Below are 24,314 nucleotides of genomic sequence, written 5' to 3'. Positions count from 1 at the left end.
AATATTAATAATTTATAATTAATTAAAATATTAATAATTAATAATTTAAATATCAATATTTTAATATTATTTAATTATTAATATTTTAATCAAAATAATATTAAATTATAAATAATTAATATTTTAAAAATAAAATGAAAAAAATCATATATATAATAAAAGATATTTTTATTTTTTATTTCTTTCTTATTTCAAAATTATTGTTATTAACCAAACACTACGATAAGTTATAATAATTATTTCTATTTTATTTCAACTGTTGTACAAAACTATAGAATAACTATTTTATTCTATTTCCATCTACTTCTATTCTTACATAATAACTATTTTATTCTATTTTTATCTATTTCACAAGCCAAACATATCTAGTAGGTCCCTATCTTCTAAATTCCTTCTATGAATAAACACTTCTATTTACTAAATTTATCCTATCTTCTTCATGTATTCATTCCCTCCATCTATCTATGTAAGTATATAAATATATTGCAATTGATGATATATAAAAAATAAATTAAAAAATATTTTTTTCTCATAGATGTTCTTACTGTCTTAATTTCTGCGCAGCTATATTTCACAGCAATAACAATGACATCAACAAAAACAGTAAAAGGTGAGTTGCTCTCGCTTTAACTATTTAACTAGGGTTTCGCTTTCACTTAGCTAACAACCCCCTTTTTGCTTCCATTTTCTCTCTCTCTCGAGAGTCAAGCTCGAATTCACCTGATTTTTATTTTCATCTAATTTGCAGGTAATTTACTTTCGTCTTGACTAATCTACACTTAACTCTTCCCAATACTTCACGAAACCAAAGCTATAAGATTTTCTTTCTTGTTTTCTTTTCCTTTTGGTTGGTTCCTAGAAAATGCTTAATCCGCTGTTTGGTTATGCTTTTGGTTGATTAAGCTGCAACTGCTGCTTCTTTTAGGTAAAGAATTAAAATTTCTTTTCCCAGATATAACATTTTGAACATTTAAGAATGAAAGATGGAATTTTGAATCATTATTTAGTTCTATTTGCTTCAATTTTGTATGTGGAGGTTATTTGTTTATTTGCTTTTTAAACTCTTGCCAATAATTTTAGATTTGTGATTCAGTCTAGGGTATTTTAGGCATTGTCGTTTCGAAGTCGTTTGATGCTTTCGATATGGATGTTAGTTCTGAATATGTATGCTCTTGTTTTGGGAACAAGGCTTGGTCGTTTTTACTATTCTTTTGTTTGTTGATGTTTTTATTGATAGTGCAGAGGTTTGTAAGAAGAAGATTAGCTTTTGGCTAACATTTTACTGGAGTTAGTCAAGACGATAAAAGGTTATGCCCAGTATGGAAAATGGAAGTTCTGATGTCTCACGGGCTGAAGAAATCAAACTCCAAGCTAATGAAGCATTTAAAGGTGCAAACTTGATGAGCATGTAAATCTCAATATTGTGGCTTTTTACTTGTTCATTGATCTAGCCCTGAGTGTTTAATTCTGTGTAGAGTATTATGTGGGTTGTTTAATTTATGTATAATGCTGTTTCCCATTTCTTGGGTTTAGTCTTGCTTAAGTTGTTGATTTGCTTTCTTTTTTCCAGCCCACAAATATGGTCAGGCTATTGACTTGTACGCGCGAGCAATAGAGCTAAATGCTCAGAACGCAGTATACTGGGCAAATCGTGCATTTGCTCATACCAAATTGGAAGAGTATGGTAGTGCCATACAGGATGCTACTAAGGCAATTGAAGTGGATCCTAAATATTCAAAGGCATGCTCTATTGACTGAAATTATTCTTCCTCTTATTTAATATCTATTTGTGTTCTTGTTCTGATGGGTCTCTAATTTTCAGGGTTACTACAGACGAGGCGCTGCTTATCTTGCCATGGGAAAGTTTAAGGAAGCACTAAAAGATTTTCAACAGGTATTTTGTCTGCCAGGGTTGTAATATTGCGAAATATGTTTGTTTAGTGTCTCTGTTAAACTTCTTGCAAACAGAGGTTGCCATTATCTGAAAATATATTTCTCAAGAAATGTTCCTATTTACATGCTCATGTAAACATTTATGAGTAGAATTTTTTTCCCCCTTTCAGTAAATGTTCTTCATTTTATTAGAAAAATTTTTTGCCCAGATCATTTTAATAGAAATTATCATAGTTTTTTTGACTTTTTGCGGAGTATTATGGAATGCTTGCTCCATTTATGACAGAGCTTAACTAGTTGTTCCCTCTTCTAGTATTAGATATCATATGAGGTATTGAGATGCGCTTGCATGCGAGATTTGAGATAACTTTATTGGTGTCAATATGATATTCTCTATTTTATAAGCTGCATATATCTGCACATATGCATGCATTTTCTTTTGAGTGAGAAAAAGTTTATGGTTTTATTGTTGTTTTACCTGGGATTGTTGTGAAATGCCGTGTGCCTTTTATTGTACTGGTAACAGAGGAATTCATTTTTCATACTTCATGCTGTCTAAAATTGGTCTAGTGAAGTTTATACCTGGAGAAGTCACTTATGGCTTATTTTCTGAGCTAATTTAAAATTCACTAGTGTAATTTATCAGGACTTAGAGGAGGGTTCTTGCAAGTGAAAATGCCTAGTTTCTAAGTTTCAACTTAGTAGTAACTTTCTTTGTTGCACATGCTTTTTTGCATTTACTGTCAATGCCTTTTTTCTCCACAAGGAAATTTGTATAATTGCTATACATTAACATGTGACACGTGTGGTTGTGATGTCTGAAAAATGTTTTCCTCCCTTTGGACTTAGGTAAAAAAGATTTGTCCCAATGATCCTGATGCTACTAAGAAATTAAAGGAATGTGAGAAAGCAGTAATGAAATTAAAATTTGAAGAAGCAATTGCTGTACCTGAGTCTGAGAGGCATTCTGTAGCTGACTCCATTGACTACCATTCCATAGGTATTTTCTTTTTCCCATTATTTCTACCATATATACTCTAATTTATGAATTCTAAGATGTCTTCAAAATTCAGTTTCCACATTTATATGAAATTCATTAGGATGGCTGTTTCTTGTTAGCATCAATGGGTAATAGAAAATGTTAAAATTGAGGACTTGCAAATGTTTGCAGTATGCTGTTAAGGGTCATGCACAAGCTATTGAGTATGATCACATTTGTTGTGAGAAACTATGACCCTTGTTTGGTTGACAGGAACACCTAAATCTCATTAGGAATATTTTTTGAATCTATGTGTTTCATCTGTTGGAATAATTTGTGAGCTAATGTGTAGTGAGGCTTATTTTTTTCTTGTTCCCCTGGCGTGGGTGTTTTTTTGCAAAGTTCCCATGCCTTCTGATGTTGATTTTATGTTTTTATCCTCTTCTTGCAACTTCATATTTCTTATCAAGAATCTCTAAGTGTTCTTTATGAATAAAAACAACCAGTTGTTTAACAGTTGATTATTCAGCATGCCCTTCAGTTTTGTTCAACAAATAGTTTGGTAGCTTGTAACCAAATATTATAATGCCTTACAATCTGGATGTCATCATCTTGATTAATTTATTAGGTTATATATGTGCCTGATATATGTTTAATGTAGTGGGGGAATGAAATATCAAATAGTAATTGTACTGCAAAAGCTGCTAATTTGTGTAACTTTCATTGGTAACTCTAATATTATGTGGCTATGGATAGGTGAAATCGTTTCTAAAAATTTGATAATGTCTGGGCCTATCAAGGCTGGATTTTCCTTATAGAATTGTGGTCTTCTTGTAACTTTGATAAAAAAGGCCTTGAGCTGAATCTTATTGAAATTTATGACCATTATACACTGTAAGTTTTATAGTTGTCCTTATTTACTATTTTAGGTTGTACTTGTGTGATCTATATTTTGGTAAGGTACAGGGTAAGGGCATTGCTTGTAGGAAAGTTGTTGGTTGATGATATTTCATTTTTCTAAGTTCAAGATAATTAGGTTTTTCTCTAATAAGAAATGGCATTTTTTGTGAGTGGAGTAACTAGCTCTTATGCTTGTTATTGTTGATCCTAATATCAAGGATTCCTGATGTTCTCAACTAATAAATTTCGGACAGACTGTAGACTACTTGAGTCTTGACATTTGTGTTCCTCCCCTGGGTTTGGGAATTTGTACTTTTCAGTGATTAGTTAATCTGTTGTACATATAGGTTTCTGACGAAGTATTATGTTAATTTTGCTGTAGTGATTTAACATGCTAGTGGGCTGTTTTTGCTTCACTAGTGACTGGCTTTGGAAGACAGGTATATTTGTCAAAAGAGAAATTTATATGTTTAGAAACTCAATGGCCATCACATTGATTGGCAACCAGTTAAGGTTAGCATCATAATATATTGAATGAGTAATTTGAATCTATATTATGAATAAAATATAGGGGTGAAATCAATGTGGTATTGGATTCAATTGCATCCATCAATGATAAACTATTAAAATAATATTTATAATATTATGACAAAAAGTGCTAAATTGACACAATGGCTAAAACTTAGCACTGCTATTTTTGTAAGGAGGGTTTTTACTCTCTTTTTATTGCACCATAACTTTTTCTTGGGGTAAGCTGATATGGGTGGACGTAATTATGCATTCTGTCTTACCAATTATGTTAGCTGGACCTCCCAATCATTTCTGTAATAACTCTGGCTTCAGACTTGTGCAAGTATTTAAGATTAGAAGCAGGGTTTGAGATGCTTTCCCATGAGCTAGAGCTGTTTTAATTCTAAGATTAAATTTACAATGGATACTTATTATCAACTAGCATAAAATTTATGGTTAATCAACATTTATATTATTTTAACATATTGTATCATAATAGGGATGAGTCACAGCTCACCGTCAATGCCCACCCAAGTGGCCTTAGCGGCAGTTGCAGTAGCATTTGTGGCGGCACTAGTGATGATGGTGGGGGCAGCAGCCACAAAGGTGGCAGCAGTGGTGGTGGTGGTGGTTCTAGGGACATGGTGGTGGGGTGGATCCACTGGTAGTGGTGTCTTTACTGAGAGATAAATGCTTGACTTAGGTTTGACTGTTTGAGCTCAAAGTAAAATGTTGAACTACTGCCACATTTCAATCTCACATTTTCCAATAACAGTCAGGAAATCTTTTCTTCTGGAAAAGTAGTTAATACTTTAATTGGTGAATTAACTAGAAAACTGATGCATTTTTCACTTGGTAATGTAGCAGGATTTCTCCTTCTCTCTCTCTCTCTCTCCCTTTTTTCATTAAAAAAATTTCTTCTTTTTCATTTTACCTGTCTTGTAAAAAATGTGTTCAGAAATGCTACCAACCATCATGTATTTTCATGAGACAGAAGAGGGGCAAGTTAAAAACATTGCATGACAACTTATTAACTACTTGATGCAATTATCTGAATTTGGGGAAAATTGGGAGCACTGTTCTTCCTGTGAGAGGGTCCTTAATGCTAACATGTTGGGTGGCTGGGAGTGGGTATTTGCTTTTATTGCATCTATTATGTTTATTTGCAGAATAAAATTTCTGCTGGTTTATTTTGTATACACGTTAGTGTTTAGTGGGCAAGAAGTTATTACCTTTGATTTGCTTGAAGACCAAGCTAAATACCAGGCTTAGATGTTTTTGTAGTTTTGCTCCTTCTCCTCCTTTGTTCCTTTGTTTTTTCTCTGAGACAATGGTTGGACAATGTAGCGGTAGGTTGTATTTCGCCTTCTGTAAAAACTCTAAGCCCATGATGAAGGTGGGATTTGATCCCAAGATTTTGACGCGTGTAGCAAAGGACTTTCTCTGCTGCTTCTATTTTATATTTGTTCCTGACTATTCATTCCATGGGTTTATGATGTAATAGGTAATGATTATTGATCTTGGAGAGGGAGAGGGAGAGGGAGAGAGAGAGCACTTGCTTGTTCTGTTTTCTCTTTACTGACTGTGCATTTCATGGGTTTATCTTGAAAGAATTTGTAGAATTGAATGTAGCAATTCATTCGGGCATTAGAAAAAGGCTAGTGTTTGATTTTCACTCACTCTCTAATATGAAAGCTGCATATAAACATTTAACTTACACTGATTTGCATAGATGCAGATAAACATTCTGCAAAATGTTGAAAGTAATTTGTTTACTTGTTTTGGAGCCACTGGATGTATTAGCTGTTTTATTAAATTCTTGAAAGTATGTTAACAATAATTTTGTCCCCTGCACATTAATGAAATTGGTATTTTGTTTCCCTTATAGAGGTGGAGCCACAATATTCTGGTGCAAAAATAGAGGGAGATGTTGTTACTTTGGATTTTGTTAAGAAAATGATGGATGACTTCAAGAATCAAAAGTGTTTGCATAAAAGGTATGTTTAGCATGTGCAGTTATGGATTTTGTTCTTTCTATATTACTAATATTTTCTCTTTGAATCTTGTTATTGGTACAGATATGCATTCCAGATTGTCTTACAAACGAGAGAAATGTTGCAGTCTCAGCCCTCTCTTGTTGATATTAATGTTCCTGATGGCAGTCATTTCACTGTCTGTGGTGATGTGCATGGTCAGGTAATTTCACATCTTTATAATCCTTATGTTTAATCTGTAATTCTTAACAACTTGACATGATCAGTCTTTAGCAGTCAACTGACAGAGGATAAAGTGGTATTACCTGCTAATAGAAAATAAATGCATGAACTTGAATGACATGGTGATTTGTTGTTTCTCTGTTCAGTTATATTGGTGCCTTGCTTGGTGGCTTTGTTACTCTCTTGAGCTACCTATCACTTACAGCTATGTTAATGTAGTTAACTGTGGAGAGTAATTATTATGCCTCATTTTAATGCTTATATTTTCTCTCTCTTTTCTCTGTTTAGAGTTAATGGTGTTTGTTTATTAATATTTTTATTTTTCTTTTTTGTAGTTCTACGATTTGATAAACATTTTCGAGCTTAATGGTCTCCCATCAGAAGAGAATCCATATCTCTTTAATGGTGACTTTGTGGATAGAGGATCTTTCTCTGTGGAGGTCATCCTCACACTGTTTGCATTTAAGTGCATGTGTCCATCAGGTGAACTTACTTGAGACATTCTCTGCCTTGCACTTCTCCCGAGGCCTTTGCATGTACTGTCATAGTCCTTTGTTTTGGACTTTTCTCTCCCCCTTCACCCTTTTGGTTGACATTTTGAATCTTGTTAATCTCAAATATTTTAGATGTATCTTCTCTGATTTCCATTTTAAAAAGTACTTTTCCAATCTTATTTCCTTTTACCAAATTTTCACTGGATTATCAAGGAGTTTTATCTGTGCAATTCTTTAGATTTTTATTGCCTCATGCCTTTTGCATCTCTATCAAAACTGTCTTCATGATTAGACACTCACTAAACTGATCATCTTGATTAGATGCTTTCTAAACTGATCTTCAGGATATGACATCACTGTTGGTATGATACATATGAAATGTTTAGTTTCGGTTTTGTTGCATCTAATTTACTTGCTCGGGAATTTTCAGCTATTTATCTTGCTAGGGGGAATCATGAGAGTAAGAGCATGAACAAGATATACGGTTTTGAGGGTGAGGTCAGGTCCAAGCTGAGTGAAACATTTGTGGAACTCTTTGCAGAAGTATTTTGTTGTTTGCCTTTGGCTCATGTAATAAATGAAAAGGTCTTTGTTGTTCATGGAGGCCTTTTTAGTGTTGATGGGGTGAAACTTTCAGACATCAGAGCAATAGATCGGTTTTGTGAGCCTCCTGAGGAAGGTAAACTGCAACATGGTGTTTTTTCTTTACTTTTTCTTCAGTTTATGCAATGGTCGGTGCAATTTTTTATATTCAGCATGAACAATTTTTTTCTCTTACCAAGTCTAGCAACTAAGCTGTCAGTGTGTATTTATTCATTGTTTTTCATTTGTATGAATGCTTCCCCTATATAATCCATACTATATTTATAAAGTATATAAATATGGCTTAAGAGGTGTGAAACTTTTGTGAAGACAAAATACCCTTTCCACTTTTTTATTTTATTTCTAATAAAATTTAACTATAGAGTACAGGTTTACTTAAAAATTTTCATGTAGAGTTTTAGTCTAGCTGACTCAATTAGTTATTGATTAATTAATATTAATATATTTTATAGAATTTAAGGGGCATTTCTGAATGTTAAAATACCTTCTTGCGTTTATTGTTTCTGATGAATTTTTATAATGAAGTTAAAATTTACTTGAATTATTTTGTAATCAACCTAAATCACTATCTTCTAATTTGTAATTTATCATTCTTAATTTATTATATAAAAATTCAATTATATGAGGAGATTTATACTTAAGTCAAAAATTTATAAGTTATATTCAAAATATAGATTTTTTTTTAAATTTTTTATTTGTTATAATACTGGATACATAATATAGTTCACAAGGAAAATGGATGTAAAGCAAAAAACTAGTCATCTCTCAAATCTATGAAGAAAAACAAATTGAGGAGCGAAAAGGTAGACAACTACAATGTACAATATATATACAATGGGTTGGGAAGCTCCATGGGGGTGCCATGTGGTAGCACCGATGGAGCTTCCAAGCCTTTTTTTCTTTTTTATCCTTTTTTAACAGAAAACAAGGAAAGAAAAGAAGATAAGAATTCAAGAGAAAGTAAAGAAAAAAAAGGTTTAACATTTTTTTGGCACTCCCATGGAGCTTCCCAAGCCAATTGTTTTTTTTTCCATATATTATATATATACAAAAAAGAAGAAAAGGAAAGAAAAAAAAGATAAAAATACAAGAAAAAGGAAGGAAAAAGTTGACATTGTTTTTCATTTTCCTTTTTTTTTTGCCTTTCATTTTTTCTAGATAAATATTTTTCATGAAATTACAAAAAGGAGATATGGAGGATAATGTAAATTAACCCTAAATTACAAAATGATAAGATAAAAATGTGTTGTTTTGTTTGTATGTCTCATGGCTCCCCGTCTGATTTCATCAGGGTTGATGTGCGAATTGCTTTGGAGTGATCCACAACCTTTCCCAGGACGAGGTCCTAGCAAGAGGGGAGTGGGTCTTTCTTTTGGTGCAGATGTGACAAGAAAATTTTTGCAGGATAACAATCTAGGTATTTATCTGCAAGTTTGGGTGCTTTTCTTTTTTTTACTGAAAAAAGAATTGGTGTTTAATGTAGCTGATCTGACATACTTAATTGACAGATTTAGTTGTACGATCTCATGAAGTAAAAGATGAAGGTTATGAGATTGAGCATGATGGTAAACTTATTACTGTTTTCTCTGCACCAAATTATTGTGACCAGGTAATTGAGTCTTAAATTCTTTCATAAATATGATCATCAATTAATGGCAAATTTGACCTCACAGCTTTGTATAATCATGTGATTTGGATTTCTCTATACACAGAAAATAATATTGTTAAACCTGTTTCGAATCAATATGTATATAAAACCTGCAAATGATGAATTTATGTTCTGAATGAATACATGTAAAAATTCTTTAAAACAGTTTTACTCGGGTATTTATTGTGTGGAACCATATATGCTTCACAGTAAAAGAGATTCAAGGCAATATTAACCTGTTATATTGAATAGATTCTCTGAGCAGGAGTGACATTTTGTCTTAACAATCTGGCTTCAGTGTGTTATCTTGCAAACTTCATTTTATTGAAGCATTGTGCTGTTTTAGATTAACTCATCTGCTTATCCTTAGCTAAGTATTATCAGTTGTTAACTCTATTAAGTAGCAGCATCTTGTCATACTTTTGATCCCTCTTAATGTGAACTGTAGCTTATAACTGATATTGAAAAGCAATTGAGGTGGACGGTTGAAGTTTTAACATTCTTGATATTATTGAGGTAGTGACAGGTGCATGTGCATGCTAGTGACTTTCTTCTTCTTAATCCATGTTATATACTCATTTTCAAGTACACTGTGTGTGTGTGTGTGTGTCCACCTGTGCACAATGATCATTTTTAAGTACAATGCAAGATTAAATATATCAATTGAACTTGTGGACAATGTCAGGCATATTTTATGGAACATCAAGTTTCTACTAGTATTTGGTGAAGTTACTTTTGAGAATTGTGTAATTTGTTCTTGATTCTTGCATGAGATTTGGCTTTTTCCAACTCCACAGCCTCCTTACCTGTTCTCTTTCCAACAACTCTTTATCTTTAGGGCTGCTTTTATTTTTCATTGTGTTGGAAGTTGAAATTGAATGATTTGGTTGGAATTTCTGTTTTAGGAGTTGAAGGCCCAAGCAATTTACATATTGTTTGTAAACACGAGTGATCAAATTGTTTGAATCATGGTGTGATTATTTACATATAATATTGTTGAAATTTTGTTTGTTGCAGATGGGTAACAAGGGTGCCTTTATTTGCTTTGAAGCCCCTGATTTGAAGCCAAATATTGTTACGTTCTCAGCAATGGTTAGTAGTTTGTGTTGCTTGTCTTGTCATTTTTTCTTTTTTGGTTATATGTTTGGTGTAAAAACGGACCAGGAGCCCTTTTTATATGAAGAAGTTTGACTTACTTCCCCTGTGATTTGCAGCCTCACCCTGATGTCAAACCAATGGCGTATGCAAACAATTTCCTCCGAATGTTCCAATAATTTATGCCTCTGACTAGGATGGTCTGTCTTGTACCTTTTTTTGCTATACAATGTCTCTACTGCTCAATGGTAAGTTGTTCCAGGAGGCAGCTGGAGAAGTGGTAAATGTTGACAGATGCAGTTTAATTTATGGTTTGTCTTTTTCTTTTCCCTGAAAGGTTGGTCTCTCTCTCTCTCCTTTGCTCTCCGTTTCATTGTAAGAATTTCAGGCTTCCAGTCTCATATTTTGAAAGTTTTCCTCATTTGAATCCAAAAGCCAGTTCAAGGTTGGGAAAGAGGAAAAAGAAAAGAGAAGCTTGCTGGTAGGAGTCTGGCGGCATTGTAAAATCCAAAATGGATTGACCTCTTTTCTCTTTGTATTTATAAACTATAGATAGCCCTTTGTTTATACTTTGAATAAAAATTGTTTCAATGGTTTTTGACTTGTTCTTTTGTGGACTCGTTGGCTCTTTGCCTGATACTCTTCCCTTCGTGCCAAGGTTTTGCTCATTACCTCTTTATATTGTTGGTTTTTAACACAATAATACACAAACCTGGAAGTCTTGAATCCAACAGCTCCGACCGCCTTCATATCCTGGTGCAAAAGATGGTCAAATATTACAGATAAATGTGATGATGAACACCGCATAATTAATATAAAAAATAAATAATAATAAATAATTCAATAAATGAGTAAACGACCCTCATATGTATTGAGTAATATAGGGCTAACTATTATCACGAACAAATAAAAAAAAATGGCTCAAACAGGCAGGCAAGCTTTTTTATGTCATAATCAGGTTAACATAATTGAGAAAAATGGCTCAAATAGCCACAAGTTGCTCATGTCGTAACTGGGTTAAAATGGTTTTGCCTCCACCATATTTGGTGTTATGTCAAATAATTGTCGACTCCAATTGCTTGCCTTTATTTTTATTAAAAAAATATTGCTTTCATAAAAAATTAAAAATTTCTTCCCTCTTAATATTTTTGTCTTTTATAAACTTTTTTGATAAAAACAAGTTTAATTTTGATTATTATTTTTAAACAATATTATTATATAAAATTAAATTTTTAAAAAGTATGCTTTGAAAGTTTGAGAGATGAAAAAAAAAAAAAAAGGAGGAAGTTTTATCCTTGGAAGAGATGATCGCACTATTCTAATCTATACAAACGATAAGAGACAAAGATTCAATATTTTTATCTCAATATCTCTATTACTTATAATAATTATCTTTTACAATTAAAAAAGTTTATTTCTTCCAAAAAACAAGTTTATATTATATAAAATGCAGTGACTTGTGAAAATATTCTGGTCTTCCCAAAAGTTGTTAGTATTTTTCGATAGACATAAAGAAAATGATGAATTCAAACTCCCTGGTAGGCTCAGTTGGACACTGTCCAGGCTCTCCAGAGTGAAGATAGAATGATATCTTTCCAGGTTATCTACTTTCCATTTTTGTACCCTTTAATCTCTCCTGTCTTCTCTTCTGTTTTCCTTCGCAAACTTTCCATTTGGTTCTAAACACAAAGCCATGAAATGGTCCTCTGTTTTGCTCATGCTTTTGGTTTTTTACTTGTATAGATTATTTTTGATTATTCAGTCTGCATCGAGTTCAATTTGCACATGGAAGTAATTTTTTGTTTGTTTGTTTATTTTCAAGTAATGGAACGTTCTAACTCTAAAAAATTTTGGACTTTATTTTTTTTTTGCGTTGCAACCGGGCAGAGGACTAATTGAAACTCGTAGGGCTAATTTTTGTTGTTGTCTCTTGCATTTCCCATTTTTTCAGTTGTTCGTATTTTATCAAATCATGCCAATGGAGGATTAGCTGGGACTTTGTTTTGAAAAGACTTACAAGTCTTGCCGTTTATAATACTCACTTTATACATGAATTGTGGATATATTAATATGTGTGTGGTGCTCGTGTATTTGATTTACTTGATGGTATTTTGCTCTGTTGGTATGCTTCTTATGCGTTAAGAAATGAAAATTAATCCAGGTTTGGTGCAGGTTGTGTATTATTACCATTTATCTGGATGGCACTAAAATTGACCAGGAAAATATTGGTGAATCCTTGCTTTATTAGCTGCAATTCATTCCAACTCCCTGTGGGGTTGAGCTCAAATCATGACACAAGGGTTTTCCTAAGCAAAGGTTCTGGAGGGTTTTGCGGATCTGATGTACTTTGCAAGCCTCGATTTTTTTGTCCCGTTATGTGTCTGGAAAGGTTAAGTTGGGAAGGTTCAACTCATGCAGTTTTGTTGACAAAGATTGAAAATTCTTTGAAGGAACTCAAACTGGATGAAGCGTGGGAAACTTTCAATGATTTTAAAAGGTTGTATGGTTTTCCCAACCATTTGCTTGTTAGTAGGTTCATCACTCAACTGTCCTACTCGTCCAGCCCTCATTGGCTACAAAAAGCTTGTGATTTGGTTATGATAGTTTCGAAAGAGAAATCATATCATCTTCAGCCTGACATCTTGGCTAAGCTAATTCTCTCTTTAGCAAGAGCCCAGATGCCTATTCCATCGTCAACGATCCTTAGATTGATGCTGGAAAAGGAGATACTACCCCCAATGAATGTATTGTGGTTGGTGTTTCAGCATATGGTGAAGACAGAGGTTGGGACATGTGTAGCATCCAATCTCTTGGTCCAGATTTGTGATTATTACATAAGATTTTGTTCAGAGAAAAGTCATTACGCAAACTTTCTGAAACCTGATACAATGATCTTTAATCTTGTGCTTGATGCGTGTGTTAGATTTGCTTCATCTCTCAAAGGTCAACAAATTATAGAATTGATGTCAAAAACCGGGGTTGTTGCTGATGCCCACTCAATCAATATTATTGCTCAAATCCATGAAATGAATGGCCATAGGGATGAGTTGAAAAAATTTAAAGATCATATTGCTCCTTTACCAGTGCCTTTGGTTTCTCATTATCAGCAGTTTTATGAGTGTTTGTTAAGCTTGCATTTTAAGTTTGATGACATCGATGCTGCTGCTGAGCTTGTGCTGGAAATGAATAGATCTCGAGAGTCTCATCCTATTGGAGAACTTAGGAAGGATTACCAGAAGCCTCGTTTTGTTCCGATTGGAACTCAGAATCTCAGAATTGGACTGAAGATACAAATTGTGCCTGAGCTGCTGCAAAAGGATTCTGCCCTCATAGCAGAAGGTAAATCAGATCTTATTATGTATAGGGATAAAAAACTTTGTCCTAGTAATAGGGCTCTTGCCAAGCTCATCAATGGATACAAGAAGCATGGAAAGATCAATGAACTGTCAAAGTTTTTACTTAGCTTAAAAAGGGAGTTATGTTCATCAGGTGGATCAAGTTTGTTTTCTGACGTGATTGACGCATGCATTACATTAGGCTGGCTGGAGATTGCTCATGACATTTTGGAAGACATGGAATCTTCTGGGGATCCTTTGGGCTTGAGTACATATATGGCACTCCTGACGGCTTATTATAAAAGAAATATGTCAAGGGAGGGAAATATTCTGCTAAAACAAATGAGGACGGTTGGTTTGGTGTTAAATTTGTCTGACGAGATTGTTATTTCCAAAAATGCGCCAGAAAATGTAGGTAGAAGTTCTCTTTGCATAAACGAATCATCTTCTATTTGTCAACCAAGTCTGATGGAGTCTCTTGTTCGAGAAATAAGTGAGGCAGAGAAGGCAATATCTCCTATACTTTATGAATTGAACTCTTCTATTTACTTCTTTTCTAAGGCTAAAATGATGGGGGATGCGCTGAAGATATACCGAAGAATGCAAGAGATGAAAATCCAACCTACTGTACATACTTTTGCTTATTTGGTATGTGGGTATTCTTCTCTAAAATTGTATCGTGATATTACCATTCTGTGGGGTGACATTAAGAAGGCCATGGAGAGTCGGAATTTATCCATGAGTAGTGATCTGTATGCGCTTTTGCTATTGAACTTTCTTCAAGGTGGATACTTTGAAAGAGTGATGGAGGTAATTGGTTATATGAAAAAGGGTAGCATGTATATTGACAAATGGATGTATAAGAGTGAATACCTAAAGATCCATAAGAATCTTTATAGGAGCTTAAAAGCATCGCAAGCTAGAACTGAGGCTCAAGGTAAGAGGCTTGATCATGTTAAGGCATTTAAGAAATGGGCTGGCATTGACTGAAGGTTTTCAAGTATGTTGGGTGTTTGAGTGAATGGATTATGGTGGTTCAGCCTTTTAGTGTCAAAATTCATCTTTGACTTTCTACAAAGTAAGAGATGAAGACAAATACTTGAGAACTAAAAGCACACACAATGAGAAATTAAGCTATCCTGGTTATGAAACCTTTATAACTTTCAAAGCCTGATGAAGAAGTTCTGTTTCATTCATATGCTGGAATCCACTAAGTCCTGCTGCACTCTCTTCTCTGATAGCTACCATGTTGTTCAAGATGATGGATTTACCTTAAAACTTGTGTCTCATTGGCAACCAAAGTTGCAGTCTTTCCTCTCTCGAGCCAGATTTGATGTGGTCTGTTTTCCCAGGAGGTAAAGACTAAGGGCTTTTATTTACTTATTTGTAGGATTCATGCCTCTTTCTACTAAATTATGTGAATAAAAATAACTTTATTGTTTGTTTTCTCTATAATTAACAAAGGTGTTATTAAATTTTGTTTCTCTCTCTCAGATTTGTTTGATTTTTAGATTTTATGTCCATTGTTATGTATTGTTTTGATTTGCCACTTAAACTTTCATTCAAAATCTCTTAATTATGAGACATCAAATAGTAGAACTTTTAAACTTCTCAAGATAGATATGCCTTATGCTTTGACAATTGATATAACATTGTACCTTCCATCATTTTTTTTGGGTCTTTATTTCAATTCCTTTGAAACATTAAGTGTTGTTACCTATGTTGGTTAAAGTTAAGTTTTGTTATGGCTTTATATTCATGCTGGATCTCCTATTGCCAATTGGTGTGGAAACAAACATGGTATCAAAAGCCAAGTCTGTTTCTCCATTTGTTATTTGTTACCATTGTTTCTGGCCAATCTTTACTTTCTATTTGTTGGTTTTATCTTTATACTTTTTACCCCACTGCCAACTTGTTTTAGTTATTAGTATTCTGTGATGTAAGAGGTTGATGAGTGATGTTATCCTACATTGGTTAAATTGTTGGGTTTGTTGTGGCTTAAGTTTTTTCACTCATTGCCAATTTCCAATTGGTATTGGTTGAATGCTTAACTGAAACATTAATAAATTGTGCATTGAAGCAAGTAAGATGAAGAGAGGACAAGTGCTTTGTTTTGTTTTGTGTGTTTTCCCTTTTTGGAATTAATTTTGTGTCTATGTGTGTGTGTTTGTGTACAGAAATTCCATTAATTGTTTAAATTATAAAGCAATACCAACTTTTAGGTTTGATGTAAGCATCAAAACTTAGTTGAATTTTGCCTTTCAAAAAAAAAAAAAAAACTTAGTTGAATTTTGATTGGGTTAAACTAATTAACTCCTTTAACCATTTGAAGTTATTAGTTGTCAACAATCCTGTTTAATCTCAGTATAAAAAGTGGAGGACAATTATTCAGGTTTACAAAATCTATCGGAGGAAAGACTAGCAGTATGAAATTTCTATTTTCAAGGAAAACTTTGTAGATCTCCTTTAGAAGCTATGACTATGAGACCTTGTCTCTGGTGGATCAACTTTTACCTGGTCTAGTCTTGATTTGGAATGTTCATTATAGTATTTTGGTGCATGTTTGTAATCCAAGTTGTTGAAGTTTGATAGGCATGACAGACATTTTTTAGTCAAGTGTTCTGCAAGATGTGGTCACTGGTCATACAGGCACTTATTGGTAGAGAATTCTTTTGCCCCTTGGTTTGATGCAAGTTTTAGAAATTCAGAACACACAACAGGTTTTTATATTACAGTTTGCTACAGAGTGTGATCATACTGGTTTCAGTTAGAAAATTTTTTTTTATCATGTTTGCTTGGTTATTGCAAGTTTAGAACCTTGTCCATTGTCTATGGTGTAAAAGTGAATTTCTTTTTCTTGCATTTACAGTCATAAATATTGCTATTCTTCTTCATTTTAATTTTGTAAAGAGTCTACATTTTTAACTAAGTTCTACTTTTTATTAAGGGATTATATTGTTTATTTTATTGGGTTAGCTTCATTCCCCTCCCCTGCCCCCACCCACTACTCTTTTATTCCTTCCTATTACATAAGGTGAAAGGGAGTAGGAAGTTTGTGCTCTTACTTTTTAGCTGGTTTACTTGTTCATTGGTGGGTTCCTGAGCAGTTATGTTGAGGGTTACCTTATTTCCCATGGAATAAGGGGATGTTTGATTGTGTTTTCATCTTGTATGTCTTCTTCTTTTTCTTTTTTCTTTTTCTTTTTTGAAAAGAGAAAGAAGGGAGTGGGAGGGGGATGGGTTCTTTTTGTGCTACATTCTCCTTTATCTGTTAAAGTATTATGAAAAGAAGTGTGTTTGCTTTCCCTTCTTCACCCCATCGCCACCTTGACTAATAGTACAGAAAAAGGTGAAACTCTGAATGGTTTTGTATCAATTATCATGTTTATCTGATTATTGATTTTTCACTAAATATAGACTAGATGTGTCATGGTTTTTTTTATCATGTTTATCCTTTCTGCCTGGAAGTATTTGTTTTGTTCACTCTGCCATGAAACAATTACAGCATCAAGCCCCAGACTTTTGAATATTTTTTCCCCTTTTCTACCAACCAGAATATCAGTAGACATGTTAGAGTAGTGGGGTTTTTTGGCTCTCTAATGTCTTATTTTGCATTGTTTATATTAAATGAAATCATAGCAATAATGATATTCTTGATTTTCATGTGATGGTTTGAACTTGCTTTTGTACTCCATCTATATAATATATGCATGTATATTTCTGATTTAGGAAAGTGTGTTTAGGTTATTGTCATTTTATAGGCCGTTGGTGTGCTTCTTAATTCTTATGGATGTAAATTGCTAGCTACCTATGAGCTTTTCTTTTCACAGAGATAAACAATGGTTGTTTGCTAATTCATTTTTTTTGTTATAGTTCTCATGAGCTGTACAAGAGTCTTCTAAACAGAAGATGTTTTTATGGTTATGAATCTGTTATTACTGACGTTCTGCTGGACTCCTTTCAGAAGATAAAGGTTGTGTGTAGCATGGAAAATACAAATTGTAGCATTTCACGAGCTGAAGAAATCAAAATTGTAGTCTTTTCTAATGAAGCATTTAATTGTCTAAGCTATTTTCCCTAGCAAAAGAAAAAGGACTCCTAACTTCCCTGGGTCCTGTTATCTTCTTGAGTGTTGTATATTGTTGCCTCCATATACAAAGAAAATAATTATAGCATTGGCTTGATCACATAATCATCGTTTTTGTCACCTATTATGTTTAAAGTGGTGCAACATCCTTTTCGAATTGTGGGTAAAAGTAGATGCTCTATAATTAATAGTTAGTTGTCAATAAAGTAGCTGCTGTGCTTAATTATTATATTCAATTTTTTTTTCTGCACTATTTATTGGAGACAGCTTACCGAATGTGAATGTGCAATGCTATTTTCATCATCTTCAATCATGTATATTCAATTTTCCTTCCTTCCTTTATCTGACCTTAAAATATTGACTTAATTATTCATGCAATCTAACTAGATAGTCAGTATGCTGAATACCACACAAACCATGCATTTGCCCATGCTAAACTAGTGGAGCCTTGTAGTGCCTCACCTAATGTTGGGTCTCGAATTTTCAAATAAATGAAACCCTTGTGCCTTGTGAATTTTCTGATATTGGTTATTTTTTAATGGTTCTCTAAATTCTTCGGAACTACAGATGAAGTGCTGATTATCTTGCCACTGGGGGCATTACCAGAATTTCAACAGGTATTTATCTGCCAGGGTTGTGAGTGGATGAATATGTTTGCTTCTTAATGTAAATTCATCTATTTAATTTTTTTTGTTGGCATGAGGGTTGTCATTATTTTGAAATATCATTTTGCTTTATTTGTTTTCTATTTATATAAGTCTGGATATAGTTTTTTGCTCTTGAAGAAATTTGTTTCATTTTATTGTGCGGTTTCTAAGATCTTTCACTTTCCTGGGATGAAGTTATAGTAAACTCAATGACTCATGGCTTTGTCATGTCTTGGATATCAAATGAGAGAAGTACATGCTTGCTTGCTGTGTTCAGTTTGACATTCTTCTTCTTATGAGTTTTTTGCATAGAATATTTCCGGCTATATACAATTGATTTTCTTATCTAAGTGTGATTAAGCTTCTTCCAGGTTAAACTTTCCAACCTTACGTATGACAAGCCTACTTGTACAACAATCCACTTCTAAGATTTTGCCTGTGCTTTGATTTGTATGCTCAAGCCCCTTCCTTTGATAACAAAAGATGGAAAAAGAAAAGGGGAAAAAATGGCAGAAAGATGTAAATAAAGTAGGTCCCAGAAAGGGGGTTCCTGGGTCTCTTCAAAATAGCAACAAGAAGTTTAGGGTCTGAAAAGGTAGCCAGAAATATTTAACTTTTATTACGTTCCAACTTCAATGAAATTTTAGTTCCAACCTATGCTTTTCTCAAGCTATCCCTTTCTTTGTGATTAAGTTTTCTAGATTGATTTATGAGATAGATTCCCTGCATCAATATGTCGAGCTGTTACCTCATGTTTTAAAGGTAAAAAATTGATGGTTTTCAAGATTGAATATGCTTAACAAACTTACGCATGTTTTATTTTTTCATTCAACAACCTATTCATGTTACTCTGCACCAAACTAATGTGTTCTGGTAAGTAATCCTTATGTTCCACCATAAATGTGATCATTAGTTAATAGCAAAGTTACCTCAGGGCATCGAATATTATGCCATTGAAAAATTTATATAAACATGGAAGACAAAATTGCTGGAAGTGGCTAATGACAAAAATCTCTGCCTTTCATACATTGGATTTTGTTTCTCAATTGTAATTTTTCTGCAATGATGGGGGTATCACATTGGAGAAACATCTTGACATCCAATAACGGGAAATCCACTTTATAGAAGAATCTTTGCTGCACAAGAAGCTAGAGATTACGAGGCTCTTTCAATACTTTTTGTAGCAGTAAATTTTGTGGGGTAGCCGGTAGGCTGTTAAAGATTTTATTTAACCATTCAAGATAACTTTCTCAACACCAATATCTAAAGTTGTTTCAACAACCTGGCTTCTTCTGGTTATGTTCAAAACTTCGATTAATGCATATGCTTAGGTGACAAATTATATGGGTTAGTAACTGTACTAAGTTGCAGCATCTTGCCATACTTTATTTTGTCTCTGTGAACTAAATGGTTTTGGGTAATCCAAAAGGTGACATAAATATTAAAAGCAAAAATTGTTTATCTCATTAAAAACCATTGTGGTTATATTTGTTTGTCTCCATTATCCGATATTGTCTTTCTTTTTTTTTTTTGAAAGTTCAATATCTTCTTTCTAATCTAATACTATATTTTTATGTAGAATAGGATATAAATTAATCCACTAAAGTTGCAGAATGTATTGGTTTTGGAACATGAAATTTAAGGCAACTTTGTGTGATAGTTTGAGAGATTATTCATTCTTTAGATGGTTTATTTGATAATTTTTTGAGAATGTTATTCTCATTCATCAATATTCTGGCCTCTAAACCCTCAACCATTCGTCTTGTCCAACTGACTTTCAGGAAACTGAAAGATTATTTAGTTGGAAGTTCTATTTAACTTGAACATCCTGATACTATTTATTTATTTAAGATTGAATGATTGAGTGATTGCTATGAGTGTCTTAATTTAATGTACACAGTGTGTTTGGACTTTGGTGTTATAATCTGCATCTCATGCATGTTTGTTGTGGATGGGTAACAAGTGTCCTTGGATTCATTTCAAAACTCCTGATTTGAAGCAAAGTGTGCTTTTGTGTAGCTCACCTTGCCAGTTTCACTTGTTTTAGTTTTTGTTTAGAAACAGTGGACTAGAAGCCCTTTCCTGTCATGGTATATATGTTTGATTTGTCTCATTTTCTTTATGAACTGCAGCCTCGCCCTGATGTCAAGACAATGGCACATATGAACAACTTTCTCTGATTGTTCCAATTATTTCTACGTCTGACTCAGATGGCCAGCTCTATTCCTAAATGCAAGTTGTTCCAGAAGGCAGCTAGAGATAAAGCTTTATGTTATGTTTTTGTTTTTCTGTAAAAAAAACTCCTGAGAAGTACAACTCTTCATACTTCTTATTGCTGGCAAGAATCCTCGGCTCTCTTTTGGGAAGTCTCTATGTGCCAGTTGTGGGTGACAAGACTCCTAGATTGTCAAACTTATTTTCTGTGAATATACTTGTTGCGATATGCTATTGCTTTACAAAACCAATCTGCTCTTGTGAAAATTTCATGCTTGAGTGGCCAATGGAAAATTCAACATGGAGAAAATTGCAGAGTATATTCATATTTTTTTATGGTTTTCGGAGTGGACCGTTGTTTCTTGCTTTGAAACATTGTTTCGTTCTGAACTTTATTTTCTCCCAGCCTTCCAATAGAAATGCAACATGTGACATGCAGAATATGAGGATTGCGAAGCCAAACTCAACTTCTTGTCCCTCTAAGATGTTGTAAATGCCTTGCTATTGCTTGGTTCCCTAAGCAAGGCGTCGAGTTTTCAAATTTCAGTATTTGACCATTTGAATCAGCAAAGCTGATTGAAATTTAGTCCAAGAAATGGCACAAACGTAGAATTGTAAAGGTCTAGCTAGTACCTAATTGTTTCTCTTTTAAGTATAGAGAGCTGTTTGAGCATTTTTTAAGAAAAAGGGTAATGAATTATGTTAAGGATTCACTATACAGGATATATCCGAATATTTGACTCATTGATTGGTGCATGATCTTCTTATCTAAAGAGTAGAATTCGAATCCTTCTTCCTCTAATTATAAAAAAAAAAAAAGTTTATATACAGGACATGCATGGTGCAAGTGGTGAAAATGTTGCTTACATACTATAGTATGAACTACAGTAATTAAATAGGAAAAATGATGAATGACACCATATTTTTACATAGCTGGTTTTAACAAAATGAACTAAAAGGGCATGGACAGGGAGGCACGGAAACTTGAACAACTCCTTCAAGCATCTGTGTGACCATTTTCATTGAAGGTCTTATAGACGGATCCTCTTGTATGCACCAAATTGCCACCATAACCAACCTTTCCAACCTTTTCATGTCAATCTTTGCCTCCTCATTGTTTTCCACTAGCTTATCTAATCTTCGGTATCTGTAACAGTCATAGACCCAGTCAAACTAGTATTAGTTCCTCCTCATTCTCTCTTTCCGTTTCTAAACTCTTTCTACAGAAAACAATCTCCAGTAACATGACCCCAAAACTATACACATCCACCTTTGCTGTAATTGGCATGTTCCTGAACCACTCCGGTGCTACATAGCCTCTAGTCCCTCTGATGGCTGTAAGGGTTCGAGTTTGGTCATTCATAATAAGTTTCGCCAGCCCGAAGTCTGAGATTCTTGCAGTGAAGGAGTCATCCAGAAGTATGTTTTGGGGCTTAATATCACAATGAATGATCTGTGTGCCACATTCATCATGCAAGTAAGCAAGCCCCCTGGCGATTCCAAACGCTATCTGGACGCGACTGTTCCAGTCGGGTCTTGAAATTCCAAAGAGGAAACTAGCTAAAGTTCCATTGCTCATGAACTCGTAAACCAAAAGCTTGTGTTGCCCTTCGTCACAGAAGCCAATCAACCTCACCAAGTTCTTGTGATAGGTCATGGCCATTGCTCTTGCTTCTGCTACAAATTCTTTCTCTCCATCTTGTAACAGATTGTCTAATTTCTTGACAGCCATTAAAGTGGTTGAACTTGGTGATGATAAGATCCCCTTGTATACAGTTCCGAAGGCACCTCTTCCTAGTTCATCCCGAAACCCCTCAGTGGCTTTTTTGAGGTTTTCAAAAGTGAAAGAACGCAAGTTTGTTTCCAAAATGCTTGACACTCCGGTGAGTGTCTGTCTTTTGTGGTACGAGCAAAAGAAGGCTATTGAACTAGCTGCCATGAGTAGCAGGTTGAGAAACACGGAGCTCCCCAATAGAATTGATATAACTAAGATTGCAGTTGCTTGATCTTCCTTCGTATTGATGTTTTCCGAAGAAGGAAGTGCTCTTGAAGTATGATTAGCTTTTGGTATTTTGATAAAAACCTTTCCATAGGTACTAATATCCACCTTCCCACTTGAGAGGGGCAATTTCTTCTTCCAGCAGCTTCCACTATAAGTGATAGCAACCACACAATTGCAATCAGAAATGCAGGAATCACAACAATTTACTTCATTTGATGGTTGAAGCTCTTCATAGTTTGCAGAAGTGCGCCAAACTAAATTTGACAGCACTGTTATTTCATATAATTCCTCTGGGTTTGGAGTAGTCGGATCACATCTTTGTACATTGTCTTGCTTACAGCCACTAAATTTGTCATCCTGATCTAATAAGGAGAATCCAGGAAGGCACTGACAGTCGGGTCTTCCATTAGATTGAAGTGTGCAGTAGCTGTTAAACCCACAAACACCACCACCAAGGTCGCCTTTGATATCAGAGCAAATGTCTTTAGGCTCAAACCAAACAGGGGTCCAGGATTGAACCCAGATGTTTCCTTTTGTTGGGGACTTTGGGTGGGCATTTTGTGTGAAAACCCCGTCAACATCAAGTGTTGCCCTGTAATAGAAATCTTGCGGTGAGGAAATCGATCCTGATGTGAGGTTTTTAATGTTTCCATTCCTCCGAACTATATAAAGGTAACCTGATTCATTAAAAACCAATTGAAAACCAGAATTCGTGTCATCAGCAGGATCATATGTGACACTGATATAATAAGCATCATAGGCTTTCTCTGTTGGCAGGGCAATGGGATTGAGCACAAGATTGCCATCTGGAAGTAAGCGGAGCTGGAACCTCCCCTTTTCATAGCTGTTCTCCGTTCGCCGGGGAGATAGCAGTCCACCACGTTCCATTATTTGAGTTGGCAGAATGGTGTCCGTTGGATTCCTGAAACTTTCCCAAATATGCTTAGATTCGTTATCTGCAATGATGAGATTCCCTGAGTTGAGCATAGCAGCATATGCAGCCTTATATACAGCAGAATAAGGTTTCCAGATCTTTTCACCCTGTGGAGTAGTGAGGGTGAATTGACCATCAACGCCAAGCTCAAGCTTTGATCCTTCTGGAGCTGGTTTTCCCTCATTTGCATACCATACTATAGTTTTATCTGGTATGGTATCAAACCATATGGCAAGCAGAAAGAGATTTTGATCACCAACGGGACGAAATCCAAATGCAAATTCCTTAGAAGGTGAGTGCCATGGAGAAGAGTCGTCAGAGGCAACAAGAAATGATCCTAAACTAATATTTGCAGTTTGAGCAGCCACCAAAACTGGTAGAGCAAAGAAAAGCAGGAGACTGAAATTGTGAAGAGTGGGACAAGGTAAATCCATGATATGGAATGGGATTATCATGCAGCACAAAGTTTGCGTTCTACATTAATCAGAATCATATTAAAATAGCTTATAAAAAGTCTTTTCTTTGACAAAGGCATTGCATGGCATTGGTCAAACACTGGTTAATAATTGAAAGTGATTGAACAGGTAAATATTGCAGTAAAGTCATCATTTTTTACCTTACTGTAACGTTAATTAATAAAGATTACCTGATTTATGAAATTAAATTACAGTAATTGATTTAAAACTCATAAAAAAACTAGTAAACCAATTCAATTGATAAACAAAAAATCATCCTTTTGATGGATTCTTTTTATGCC

At 34.3% G+C, this 24,314-nt stretch overlaps 2 protein-coding genes and 1 pseudogene across 4 annotated transcripts; 2 read left to right on the top strand and 1 right to left on the bottom strand.

The window, feature by feature from the left end:
- On the top strand, positions 634–10,957 carry LOC18612130 (serine/threonine-protein phosphatase 5). Of its 2 annotated transcripts, XM_018113913.1 has the most exons (14): positions 634–925; positions 1,243–1,389; positions 1,571–1,740; positions 1,823–1,894; positions 2,743–2,893; positions 4,782–4,946; positions 6,171–6,279; positions 6,361–6,478; positions 6,834–6,981; positions 7,423–7,671; positions 8,887–9,012; positions 9,104–9,204; positions 10,261–10,335; positions 10,458–10,957. In XM_018113913.1, exons 2-14 carry the CDS (start codon positions 1,311–1,313, stop codon positions 10,515–10,517), a joined length of 1,623 nt encoding a protein of 540 aa, XP_017969402.1. In that variant the 5' UTR covers positions 634–925; positions 1,243–1,310; the 3' UTR covers positions 10,518–10,957. The 2 variants fall into 2 exon arrangements, with proteins under 2 accessions (XP_017969402.1, XP_017969403.1); XM_018113914.1 differs by lacking the exon at positions 4,782–4,946 and having other exon boundaries at positions 638–925.
- On the top strand, positions 11,797–20,951 carry LOC18612129 (pentatricopeptide repeat-containing protein At4g17616). Of its 2 annotated transcripts, XM_007048743.2 has the most exons (4): positions 11,797–11,937; positions 12,511–15,028; positions 18,328–18,377; positions 20,540–20,951. In XM_007048743.2, the coding sequence occupies exon 2, from the start codon at positions 12,537–12,539 to the stop codon at positions 14,661–14,663; it is 2,127 nt and encodes a 708-aa protein (XP_007048805.2). In that variant the 5' UTR covers positions 11,797–11,937; positions 12,511–12,536; the 3' UTR covers positions 14,664–15,028; positions 18,328–18,377; positions 20,540–20,951. The 2 variants fall into 2 exon arrangements, with proteins under 2 accessions (XP_007048805.2, XP_007048806.2); XM_007048744.2 differs by lacking the exon at positions 18,328–18,377.
- On the bottom strand, positions 21,480–23,991 carry LOC18612128 (annotated as a pseudogene).

Source organism: Theobroma cacao, chromosome 1 (assembly GCF_000208745.1).
Source record: "Theobroma cacao cultivar B97-61/B2 chromosome 1, Criollo_cocoa_genome_V2, whole genome shotgun sequence".
NCBI classification, from domain to species: Eukaryota; Viridiplantae; Streptophyta; class Magnoliopsida; order Malvales; family Malvaceae; genus Theobroma; species Theobroma cacao.
This window is presented reverse-complemented; position numbering and strand designations above follow the sequence as displayed.

Excerpts from the sequence above, each read along its gene's own strand:
- LOC18612129 (XM_007048744.2), top strand. The coding sequence starts at position 12,537 with ATGGCACTAAAATTGACCAGGAAAATATTGGTGAATCCTTGCTTTATT.
- LOC18612130 (XM_018113913.1), top strand. The coding sequence starts at position 1,311 with ATGCCCAGTATGGAAAATGGAAGTTCTGATGTCTCACGGGCTGAAGAA. Across the intron at positions 1,741-1,822 it reads TGGATCCTAAATATTCAAAG|GGTTACTACAGACGAGGCGC; the intron begins GCATGCTCTATT and ends TCTAATTTTCAG. Across the intron at positions 2,894-4,781 it reads CATTGACTACCATTCCATAG|GGATGAGTCACAGCTCACCG; the intron begins GTATTTTCTTTT and ends GTATCATAATAG.